The following is a 13,246-nucleotide window of genomic DNA, read 5'->3' on the forward strand; positions in this document are numbered from 1 at the left end:
CTCTGTGTGTGTGTGTGTGTGTGTGTTTGTGTGTGTGTGTGTTTTAATGCACAGTGCGTCAGTGCCCGTAAAAAGAAAAATAGCCCCAACCAAAAATCAATCAACAAAAACATGGCGGTGTGCATTTAATCCCAGGAGTTTATGACCTTCACAGCCCGGGAATATCAATTTATCTCAAAATTATTTTCAGTGCTCCATCTTCCAGTCTTTTGTTGCTGCGCATTGTCCCTCCCAGAAGTTTCTTTAGATTTCACCACAGGAGGACATTGATTTTGTAAGAGCCAAATTAATCTCAAATCACAGATGTGAATCAAATGGACACTATGTCCTCTCAGAGGTGAACAGTTTCTTTTAAACCACTGTAGCAGGTAAACGCAGGTTTGTGTTTAACGGCTAAAACAGGCGATAGACTTCATGTGTAAATACACAACAACGTGCACAAGTGTAATGTGCAACATGACGAAGAAGAGTAGAGTTAGACAGGCAAAATACAGATGAAAGAAAATGTTTCGTGTTCGCACGAATGTTAGTTTCCGTCCGATCAGAGCCGGAGGAAATAAAAACGTTTATCTACCAGAAATTAAGGTTTAAAGTGAGAAAGATATATTTTTTCTAAGTGCCGTCTGAAGTGTTTTGCTTTGGAACGACCCGACTTGAAGCATCGATTCAGTGATTTGCAAGTCAACACCTTTTTACTGGTTTTCCTCCCTTCGAGGTTGAAACAGCTGTTGTGTCACATGTATTTGAATCACTATATTTTGATGGCAGGTCCGTTCTGGTCTGACTTCGCTTCTCACATGTCAATTTTTCTGGAGTGGAGATCACCGACATCAACAACCGATCGATCGCAGGTTTGTTTAAGTGCCAGGACAACAGCTACATTCTACACAGTCTGAAAAATACTGACAGAAAAACAGCCTCTGAACGTGTGGATCGGATCGATGCAGGTAAACAGGATGATGGTTGAAATCACAACTCTCAAATCAGAATTCACCTTCGACTGGTTCAGGCAAAACAAAACAGAATAAACTCTCCTGTGCCAAAGAGAATGAGCTTTAAGTTCCGTGTTTAAACTTTGAATAATCATTACTCATATATATGTGCTAATAGCGTTCTGATGGAACTGTTCATGGGAGGAAATTAAACAGTAAGGAAACAATTCTGTTTGCCAATTTTCCTTTGATTATTCACAAACTTTCGATTTCCACGTCAGATTTAGTGCATTTTAAAAATGAGCTATTGTGCTCAAAGTTCCCGGAGAATTAAAATGCTTTCTTCTTCTGAGATATTTGTAATCCTTTAAAAGACTAATAGTACTGCAGTATAACTCTGAGATAGGATCGCTTTGTGTCTTTAACCTGGAGACGATCCTCCGTCTATGCCATGATTCCTCCCCCCGGTCCTGTCACAGTGAAAGGTTAGTGTTCGGCCTCTGACTCATGGAACCACGGATCAAATGAAATGTGCAGTGGCTTCAGAAAGGCTGTGGCCCCTCTGCAGCTTTATCGAGACTCAGGCAATGATAACGTCTTGTGTGTTCTTGAAGGTAAAGAGTATAAAGTACACTTATTTATGTGCTGTATTTACGTATTGTTTGTAGTGGCAGCGGCAAAATACCCCATTGACCATCAGTTGAATTGTGCGAGCTAGCTTTGCCAAGTTGTGTGTTAAGATTTACACTCTGAATTAAATCAGATTATCCAAAACAAACTGCTTCTTAAATAGTATTTGTTAAAATATTTCCACAAGGGAATGTGTAGCTTTTTCAAACCCAAGCTTAGATTTAACATCCAGTGCAACCCAATCCAGGTATTAAATGATAAAAGATAAAATAATAGGCGTTGTTATTATTATTGTTATTTACCCTTTTTGAATTGTACTGTCACCTCTTGTATTTCAGAGACCATGCAAGTGTGTGTGACTTCAACCGCTGCGCATGAATCGTTCTGTTCTGACACACTGGAGTTAGATTGGCAGACTCTATTCATCCGTCCATCAATCAATATGTCAAGCACCATAATGATCAAAGTCTGACGTAGGAGGAGGAGGGGGGGGGGGGGGGGGGGGAAAGGACAATCGCTAATTTCCCGAACTCCAGAAGCTCCCAATTAGTGTCTCGCTGCTCGTCAATCAAAACGATTATCAATCAATGAGCCGCAATTATGACTAAACCAGATTAAACCGTGGTTATTTCAGATCTGTCTCTGCACAGGACAAACACTGAAGGATGTGACAGGGTGTGAAGCTCTGTCACGGGGAAGGTAGAGGGTCAGCTGTCAGACTCTTTGATAGTCGGCTGGCTGGGAGACACATTGACAATTACAGCCTATAGAGAAATCTATCAAATGAAAAAACGCTCTGTGGTTGAAATTGGACAACTGGTGGATAAAGGCAGCTGACACAGTCCGTTAAAGGAGGGGCGTGGCTTTGTTTTGGAGGGTCACAGGCTGCTATAGGCAACGCTGCATCACCAGCGGTCCTGTATCCTGCTCCGTCCTCCGCCTGGAGTCCACTCCAGCACTTCTTACCTGAAGAACGAGTCTGCCTTGATTACACTGTCAACACTTTGCCTCCTGTGTAGATGTTCCCTCCCGCTGCAGCGGCTGCACCTATTACAATCACTGCTTTACATGAGGTGATTAATCCAGACGTTACCTGGAGCCGTACTCACACACTGATTACTTTACCTTGCATTAGACCGCCACTGAAACAAGCCGCTCACGTGCAGTGCCTCTCCATCGAGATGGATGTTTCCTCCAGACTCTATATTGACACCTCGTGCTCACCGAGTGGGCGGCAATGATTTCACTTGATAATAAGTAGTCATTTTCTCACCCCCGGAGGCGAATATTCCACGCTAGAGCTGCTGGGAGATGATAAGACCATAGAGAGATAGCGGCTTTTGGTGCGGGCGTGTTATAGCACCAGAGAGGGCATCCGTTACTATGATTATGGGGTTTGACAGCAATGCTGTGACAGCAGAGGGACAGTCAGGTATTGTCCTCTTATCACAGCTTGTGATTTCTGCATGCTTCAGCTAAATGATGGGACGTCAAATGTTCACCTCATATACGCAAAGATCAAATGTCTTCTTTCCGAGGAGGCCAAACTTATAACAATAATAAGAATCACATTCCTTCCTGTTGTTTTTAACTGATGTCCACGATGTTCAAATTTAGATTCAGACAAACTTTGTTGTCAAGTTGGTCCTTGGTGGCAAAACTGCTGCAGCTGCTTTATTAGAATCCCAATGGTGCTTTCGTCCTATTTCTTCCTTGTGTATAACCTTGAGAATTTGATGCACCAGAATTATGTATCGTACACAAACACGACACAAAGCAATGAAGCAGCAGAAAATAGTTTTTTACGATCCCCATACAGCTATAAGTGATTAGGCAAGATAACTTTGGTTTTTGGCTGCGCTTTTACTGAGGGTGTAAGAAGTATCCCTCAGTTTTCATCATCAATCATGATAAAGTCAAAGTAGCCTGGTAAGATTTGAGACCGCTGAGGCTGATGGGAATCTTACAAAATGTCTTAAACTAAAATATAGAAGAAATTCTATAAAACATTTAACATTTCATCCTGAGGAGGTTTATGATTCTACAGCAGATTGTATGGAAATCCAAATGTTGAGAAATGAGACATGTTTACCTGTTGCTAGCACTCGTTATAATCCTAAAAACTTTTAATAATGCTGAAGTCATTACATGTGACATTATACTGCAAGAGTTGATGTTTTGTCTGAGTACATTTCACAACCGATTAAAAAATAACAACTTAACGGTTTATCAAAAAGGTATTTTTACTTTTAAAGAACATCCTCAACGGTTTCATGACTTCAACCTTTCCATGCATGGATGTATATGTACGCTGCACACGTTCATTCAGCTGCTGCTGCTGTTCAAGATTTGTCATAAAACAAGATTATCACACCAATAATCAGCACCGGTTCAGAATCCTGTTTATGTGATTTCCGAGGTGTTGATATGAAAATGAGCGCCTGATTGATTAAATCATCATACAGCATCTAAAAACCACCAGCAGTATGATTAAACGATGGGTGGAAGAAAAACCAGTTTTGCGGTTGCGGTATAATTAGACACTTGCACATTGCTGTCCGTCATTCAAAAATGAGAGTCTGGGAGCAGGATAATGGGAATAATCCTGCTGCCCATTTTCAAATTAAATCTCGGTGTTCACGGTGAGTGGAGTGTGTGTGTGCGCTCGTCTCTCGGAAGCAAATCCACCGTTTGAATAACTTCCCTCTGGGCTCGATGGAGGTGATACAGATATTAGATTTCCATCACTTCAGACTCTGAAGTTTCTGCCACTGGGTGACTGAATAATTGAAGACCATAAAAACGCAATATATCTGCTTGAGAAAAATGTTGCTTCCTCGAATTTATCAGTCAATATTTCAAAAGTAGGGATGAGTCCATTCCCGGCAGCAGAGGCTGTAGAAATGACTCACTTCCACACCAGCAATCATTTCCTCAGAGTATGTGTCCGCTTTCTTCTCAGACTGTTCCCAAAATGTTATGATAAACTTTTTAATTGTATATCATTAGAATTTCATACTTTTAAATTGTCAGATGTCTTATCTTCATCAAATTTATAACATTATTCAGATAAAATAATGTACTTTTAATCACATTTGATTTTCTCAGCCATATTAATTGATCACTTGTTAAACATCTTTGAGTTTTCCACCACATCACACGACCCTCATCAGCAGATGGGCTCGACGAGTTGAACGTTGAATCGCTGATGCCTCCGCGACTGATTATTTTCTCGAGAATGAACTTTAAAGTTCGGAGCCAGTTTGAAAACATCAAACACCTTAAAAATCCATGACAAGCGTGAAATCTGCACCAGAACAGCTGAGGAGCTTCTTAAAGGACGTCATGGTGAGATTGTTTTCTCTGAATAAACTTTTTAAACTTCAGACGGGAGATTCCACACGAGATGTAAACACACGCAAATTAGGCCCATGGGATTTCTGGGAGTTTAGCAGATAATAACATTAAACAAGCCTCTTTCAGGGACTATATCTGATATGTTTTTATATTCATATACATATATATATGTATGTATATGTTATGGAACCATCCTTCACTGGGGAAGGATTTTATATTTGGTCAAGTGATTTTTAAGGTAAAGTCTAATCAGTGTCATTGAGATTAGCTTTTCTATTTCTCACAGGTGAGACGGTAAATTTGAGAGGAAACATATTTTTAATTTACAGAGTTCAAGCCACTCTTCAGGGAATACTCAGTAAGTGTCTGTCTGTACAAGCTACGCCACAGTGGCTCTTATTAGACCTGCTGATCCTCCCTCGGTTGTTGTCTTTATGCTTCTGTCTGCTGAAGAGTAATTAGCAGAGCTGTTCATTAATTACACATGTGAGTCCACGGGCCCGACATCATAGTGCTGCCTGGGCTGCTGACTGTATCTGTCAAGTGAATCCAATTTTACCAATTCGTACGACGTTCATGATTTGTTCAATCAAGACGTCACGGACAATTTGTCTGGTGTGCCTCATCCATCGGCCACCTCCGAGCTCTTCACAGAAAAGAAAATTAAAGTATCCGTCAGCCATCCCTAAGGGTCCTGCCTTCGGGAGATGTAGCGTCCTCCCCTTCTGTTGACAGACCTGGTGCCGGCCTCACTTGTCACTGTAATTAGTTTTGTTTCGCAGCCATTGTGCTCAGCAGCCCTGCTTTATTGCGGCCTAGCTGTGTGCAGCCGGGAGTCCTTCCACAGTGTTGAATTAAAGTGGTCTGGGTTTTTTTTTTCTCCCACTTTCAACAGCCCGTAATAAGCAAGCGTAGTTCTTGTGTCCACAACACAGGCCAGTGTCCCGTTGATAAATCATGTATGGCTTTCATCAGTCAGCCGGATAATGCTGCATGTGGACAAATGTGCAAATGAAAGGGGTCATGAGGGAGCTGGACTCGTCATGGATGGGTGAGCAAATCTCAGAGACTGATCAACAGCAGCAGTGTTAGTTTATCAGCCCACACATGCTCTCTGGGTGGAATGACGCTGTGCACAGGATTTTAGTGACGTGGAGAATATCTCAACCAGGGTCCCCACCATGGCTGGTATTTCAGTACATCATCCGCATGTAGTGACATATTACGTTAAAGCTGATTAACTCACCTATTAAACTCAACAGATACCCGTGTTCTCACATGGAAAGTACAAACAGTCATCTGTCACATACGCACGTCCTGATCTTCCTGACCAAGTCTTATCGCTCATCACTCCACTACCAGCAGCGAATGCATGTTAAGTTATTTAAGGTTGGTGCACAGGTTGCATGCTAGTAAAAATGCTAAAAGTGAAAATTCACTTGTGCACCTGTCAGCTCTGGAGTACAACAAGGCCTTAATCTATTTTATTCAAATTATTATTCTCATTTGATATCTCTTATTGTACTGTACAAATATATTCTCTTAATTTGTTGTCAGTAAATATATCACAAGATACAAAAGATTAAATCAATGTAAAGTTGCTGTATGAACATACATAACAAACATAACACCCTTATCTGCTGATTGAACATGTTAAAATCATGTTATCAAGGTGAGGCTCTGATGCTGAGTGATCACACCCCCGACTCCCGGTGGCAGGTCCACTTTACAGGAGAGGTGTTGAATGGGGTGGAGGGGGTCAGGGCTGTTAAGGCAAGAATAGCATTTCTCTGGGGACCAGGGGGCATCATCATGTTGGAATGGGAAAGGACCGAACACAAACTGCTGCCAGATTATAGGAAGAAGACTATCGTCTGAAATATCATAGTCCGAATCAAGGTACCTGGTCCAGGACCAAAAGCTGTAAGTGTGCAGTTAATACTGAGTGTTAGTCCAAGCTCGGTAGAACAGGAAAATGCTGATGAATTATGCAGGTGCAGCTTTTTTACTCTATAAAATATATTTGCCAATCATCCCTGCTAGTTAGAAAGTTAAGTGCACATTAGAAATCAGCTCCGCCTCAGCCGTACATTTTCATAGTTCAAGTGTTGAATCGATTTATTTTCATTTTTCTAACTTCAACTTCTTTTTGCACATTTAACCTAGATACAACAGCTCTGTGGCATCTGGTGCTTGTGAGCCACTTGAGTCCACGGCTTTGGGTTTGCTCTGGCTGCAGTCCACCGCTCTCACACACAGGTACCACATCCTCAGACTGCAATAACAACAGTAATGAACTGATTGGTAAGTGGCAGCTGCTCTCTGACCACCCCTCTGGCCTAAACGGATTCACAGCAGCCCATAATGGCTTTAACTCCCAAGGCCCCAGCGTTACCAATACCACACACATGTTGCAGGTTCATTTATAACCGAGGACAGCCTTTTAGTAATCAGATAGTGGTTCGATAACCGCTGAACTGCTGACTCCCCTGAGAAAGGCTTCTGAAGGACGATTTACCACCTCAGTGTTGATGTGATGTCTATCCTCCGTTGGCTCTGCGTGTCTGCGTATATGAGGTGATCGGGTTCTCTTTGTTTTTGTGTGTATATACATTTGTGTGTGTGTGTGAGTGTGTGTGACAGCCGAACAGGCGCAGCATCATCTCTGGTTTCTCTGGAAAAAACCGGCAGGAGACGATGCAGCGTCCTGCTCTGTCCTTTGACAACACAATTCACACCTTTTTGAAAAGACGGTGCATAAAAACATCAATGACATTTTGATATGGATAAACGTTTCCCGCTCGGCCAGTGGATGTTACACAATAGCGATTAAACCTCCGCTCATTCCGTGAACGATTTTCCATTTGCTGCGGCCTTTTGTACGAGCCAGGAGATTGTGTAATTTCCTCGTGCAGCAGCTGCAGTGAATTTGCAGAAGAATATGGAAGAAAATAAGTTATTATGAGCAGGAGTGTGTGATCACAACAGCAACACACGCTCCGATTAAAACACGTCACAGATGCAAAATTGCAAGTATGTAAGTATCACTTTTTCAAATATAGCATGACTTGTTTTGGAAGCAAAAACCTCCCCAAGTACACAATTTATTCACAAACATGAACTCATTATGCAGACCTCATATAACCACATTATTTCAGCACTGCTCGAGTGAAAAAGAATAATTTCAACTCGGTGTGCAACACTCTACTTATGTTTAAAAAGGTGCTCCTCACCTCTTTTTGATACCCTGCTTCCTCTCCGCAGCCGTGTATGAATAAATATGTGCATGTGTTCAGGTTCTGCAAGCTTTAGCTCTTTTAAACAATGTGCGGGGTCGATGCAGGCGGGGAGACGAGGGCTGTGCGTTGTTCTCTCTCCTCCTGTTGCGTTCTCTGAACATCGGGGACACATGATGACAGCAGCACCACACAATGCGGAAAATAGAAAAAAGTTGTTTAGTGCTACACTCGCAACCTTTACATGCACAACGCATGTGCTCAACAATACAAAGCATAAATTGAACATACCTGCAATCAGTTAGAAATGCCGAAGTCAGTCATGTGATGTGATGAATTGTATGTCAGTGTTTTCTACCATAAATACAAACTGAGGCTGTCAGCAGCTTTGTCTCTGGGCGAAAAGCAAAAACCAAGAATTGTGAGCAGCTCCGAGGTGATTGAGTTTCTCTTGAAGGAGAAAAAGACTTAAATTTACCAGTAATTGATCTGATTTGAAGAGTCGTGCTAGCGTTATGTGCTGCGCTGTCATGATGGTGGGAATCACAGGAAACACTTCAACCAAAAACTCTTTGAGAATGAGCCAAAATATAACTTGTGAGTAATTTTGATGATGTAACTTATCAAACTGCATTTGAAATCCATTTTTTAAAAGTATATATTGTGTTGTGCTGTTCCGTGTGTGTAGCTGGAGTCTTGGCTTTGTCGGGGGTCCCACTTCCTTCAAACACGTCTCTATTCTGCTGCCACTGAGGTAATCTGCTCCGTGAGTGACAATGGCTTCAAAACAACTTCTGTTTACTTGACACTTTTATCACAACTGAGTGAGAGTGTGGGTTTCAAACACCTGCCACCTCTAAGGAGGAGTCTGTTCAGGCAACACCTGACCCCCGTGCTCATAGTATAATCCAGCTGCCACAGTGTAGGATTCATCTCCAGGCTGCAGCAGACGTAGGATTTCTTTAATTCCCTCCATGCTGATGGTTGGTTCCATCTGAGCGATGGGCTGTGGGAACAGTAAGGTGCCACTTGAGGCGTCCAAGAAGGGCTACGTCGGTGTGGTGCAGTCGCTCGTGGCCTTCAGCAAAGCGCACAATGACAGACCCTGCGATGAGCCAAAGAAATGTTTGGAGAAACAAAGAGGTGCATGGTTCTCCACCGGTGTCAAGAGTCATCAGCAGACGTCAAACAGCCAGCAGCTGATACTCAGAGATGGACGACAACGGGACAAAGCTGCCAAGTATAAAGACAAGTTTGATCCACGTGTCACAGCAAGGTAATTTTTAAAATATAATAAAACTCTGCTATTTCTTCATGTTTATGTGAGATTTTCTTAAATACAGAGTAAAAACTGCTTATTTGTTGAACTGTCTGTTGTTATTTTGCCGACAGCAGTTATATTAAAATATCAAATAAGATTTCTTTAAAAAAAACAATCCATGTTTTATTTAAACTTGGTATTGAGGAGTGACCTGATTTTGTATTTTCAATTTCAAGTACTTTTCTTTTCTTTTTTAAAAAAAAGGGAGGACAAAGAAAGAAACAAGAGAAGTAAACAAGTGATATTATCTCAACCCGGTGAGCAGCCACTTTTAAAATCCATTCAAAACTGGATAATTTGCCACACAATGCAAGGTGAAACGTCTTAAGAGCCTTGCAATTATTCATGGGAGCCTTTTTGCTGTCAGCAGCTTTCTCATTCACCACCACCAACCTTTGTGCAATACAATTTATTAGCAGTAATAGCAGACATTGATTTTAGAAGCCTGGGTCTTGTCCTACCCTCACACTGCCTCACTGTAGTCGGATGAAAGCTAGAAAACAACTAAAGCAGGGAAACTGATGTCATTCAAGAGAATGTATTTAAAATGTGTTCTCTGGTGATCTAAATCATACAAACATATAAAGATGAGTTTCCCTGCTGTACTAGCCGACACTGCATGCAGATACTTCTCCATACATCACAGCTGCAGCTGCACCGAGAGATGTGAGTGCGTTTCAACCTTGTATCATGAGATAGTTACGCTGTAATGAGTCATCTTCCCCCCTCTGCCCCGTCAGATACGACATCAAAGCTCTGATCGGTCGTGGAAGCTTCAGCCGCGTCGTGCGAGTGGAGCACAGGGCGACTCGCCAGCCGTTCGCCATTAAAATGATGGAGCTGGAGGCCCCAGAGGGTCGTGAGGTGTGTGCCTCGGAGCTGGCGGTGCTGCAGCGGGTGAGCCACACTAATATGATTCAGCTGATCGAGGTGTTTCAGTTTCCGCAGCGGGTTTACATGGTGCTGGAGCTGGCGACAGGCGGGGAGCTGCTAGACCGCGTCGTCAGCAGGGGCCACTTCACCGAGCGGGACGCCACCCAGGCCTTGCGGATGGTGCTGGCTGGGGTGCGATACCTGCACAATCTGGGCGTCACCCACAGAGATCTGAAGCCTGAGAATCTTCTGTACTACCACCCCGGAGCTGACTCCCGGCTGCTCATCACTGACTTCGGACTGGCTACTTTTGGCGGCACAGGGCCGGAGCTTATTGACAACAACACAACCGACGAGGGAGATCGGACCGGCACGGAGCGCTCGTGGTCCCTGAGGACCACTTGTGGAACACCAGAGTACTTGGCCCCTGAGGTGTTGTTGAGGAGACCCTATTCCTGTGCAGTGGACATGTGGGCCCTGGGGGTGATCACCTACATCGTGCTGAGTGGATCTATGCCGTTTGAGGACGACAGTCGCACACGACTCTATAGATCCATACTGAGAGGAAAATACAGCTTCCACGGAGATGTAAGTTTATTATGATTTACATACAGTAACAAACAGAAGCAAAAATAACGTTGTCATCATCATTTTGATTTGGAAACAAGCACATGTGATAATTCTACAGCCAAAATTAAAGGACTCTATATATGTTTCAAGTCACAGTGATGTACGGACACGAGGGGCGAGCTTTATATAGTTTCTATAGAAAGTGACACAAATACCCTGAGCAGCTTTGGATTTCATTGTGTGGTTTATCTGACCTGGGATCTGCAAAAGTTGTTCAGTCTTTCACTGTTGTGTTGGAGCTTCATCCCTGCATTTATGGTCAGTATCAGTATTGGGACTTTTCCACACAAAGAGCTTCACAATACTTCATTCACACATTCACACAAAGCATCTATGTGCATCACTTTCTCTATATCACACATCACTCATACACTGCCAGCACAGCCTTCAGGCACCTGGGATCAAACCTCCGACTCTTGAGTTATAGGATGACCTCCGGTTAGTGGATGATCCGCTCTACCTCCTGAGCCACAGCTTCCCCTATAGAAGCTTTCAGGTTTGGTGAAGGCCTGTGCTGAGAAATAGAGAAAGTAAGTAGCCAGCTCAATAACTGAACCACAGCTCATGCAGCCCGACAGATGCTGTTTTTCTGAAATATTCCCTCACCGAAAGCCAGAAGTTGTCATTCTCCTAATGCTCATGGACCCTTCGCATTATGTTGAATTGACTTCTAGTGAAGCAAGAAGTTGTATTTCAGCTCTGCTCGGCTGAAAGAGAATGAGGAGATTGACAGTCCTATGACATACTTCCACAGTATTCCCAGCTCTCAGCTGTCTCGCAAGTCAAAATGGAAACTTATTTTTTGGTTTGTTTTGTGGATGCAAACCAGAACCTGAGGTAGAGACACAAGAGTTTAGCCTCGAAAGTCGGTCGCATTGTTAGGACATGTGAAGGTTGAGCCAGTGAATGAAACTATTTCTGCTTCCAGCATCTGCTTCCAAAATAAACTAAAAGTCCTATCTGCCACTTCCATTTTGACATACAGCATTTCCCCACAATGCAATCTGATTATGTTGAATCACACGCTGCACACGAGTGATTCACACCTTAACCATTACGGTATTACAACGCACAGAAACTCTAACCTTGCCTGGTATAAATAGAATTCAACGAGGTGTGATAGCATCACAACTTCCCGCTCTATGAAAACGCTTTGACTCAGGGGGTAAACAGACCCTGCACGTTTTTTTTTAGTTTTAACCCCTTTTCCTCCGTCACATGACTTACCTGGGTATTGTTGACTGCTTCAGTGTTGACTTTGTTCTTTCACACTGATTTCACCGAAGGCTGGATTATTCACTGGGCTTTAATCCTGCACGGCGCGATTCTCAGGGATGCAGTTTGACATTTTAGTTTGGCATACAAGAGGCTCCCTTACATCGGCCCTGGACCATTATCCCTGTGTTTACCGCTGCACTGACCACCATCTGAACAATGGTGCAAAAATCCGTCCAGAGTTAATGCGTGGGCTTGTTTCACGTTTTTCACGGTGGCTTTTTTCGACACAGCTCGCCGGCCACACTGGTGGAGAGAAATCCTGTGGAACAAATACACTTACGCTCACATGTAGAGTCTCAGACGCCTCAGTGAGATGCGGTAAAGACATCAATGTGTAAATTCTAACTGTATGGTGACAATATGAAGACATCATACATGGCTGAGTAGAGGTCCAGAGCTTGGTGGATCAGCCATCAATCACATTATTGCGTTGACAAGACACTTATTCTCTGTCATTCACAAGCCTCCGTGCTCTCAAGTAGACTGACAGCTACACACACACACACACTGTGATAATAATGTTGTAATGTCTGAGAAAGGCTCACAAGTATCCATAAAGTACCACAAGTGTTCTCCGTGTCATCCTGAAGGGTGCTTCTCTTTGGGACGAGAACATTTACAACGGCCTGAGCAATTCCCATCACATATTAAACTTGACTTGAAGAGTTTCATCTGAAATGAGCCGTCCAACAGTGGAACAACCTGACACAGAGATGTGCAAACTGCTCACAGTGGCGTTCATAGAATTTGATCGGGATCCTTGGTGCTTTAAAGAAGCAGCTCCCCAACATAAAGTTCTGTCAGCATCGTAAACACATCTTTTCTGTTTTAAATTACAATAAAATATACAAATAGTATTGAAAGGATTTGATGTCAATTCAATGCAAACAGAACCTTTTTTTTTTTAAACTGATATTGTAGAAGAGAATTCAATCTCTGATTATAATAATTTATATTTCTGTATAAACTGTATTATAATAATGGACATA

The 13,246-nt window shown here is 42.8% G+C and overlaps 1 protein-coding gene across 3 annotated transcripts in view; it reads left to right on the top strand.

Annotated features, from left to right (window-relative positions):
* Positions 1-13,246, top strand: part of LOC109642343 (serine/threonine-protein kinase H1-like) — a 33,283-nt gene that overhangs the window by 14,021 nt on the left and 6,016 nt on the right. The window contains exons 2-5 of one of the 3 annotated variants that reach the window (XM_069512683.1): positions 7,086-7,178; positions 8,844-9,431; positions 10,217-10,340; positions 10,416-10,937. In XM_069512683.1, the coding sequence (XP_069368784.1) occupies positions 9,157-9,431; positions 10,217-10,340; positions 10,416-10,937 (921 nt within the window). In that variant the 5' untranslated portion in view covers positions 7,086-7,178; positions 8,844-9,156. Of the gene's footprint in view, positions 1-7,085; positions 7,179-8,843; positions 9,432-10,216; positions 10,938-13,246 lie in introns of all 3 variants that reach the window. The other 2 variants (XM_069512681.1, XM_069512682.1) reach the window with 2 other exon arrangements.

The sequence above is a fragment of the Paralichthys olivaceus genome, chromosome 17 (genome assembly GCF_024713975.1).
Source record: "Paralichthys olivaceus isolate ysfri-2021 chromosome 17, ASM2471397v2, whole genome shotgun sequence".
Lineage (NCBI taxonomy): Eukaryota > Metazoa > Chordata > Actinopteri > Pleuronectiformes > Paralichthyidae > Paralichthys > Paralichthys olivaceus.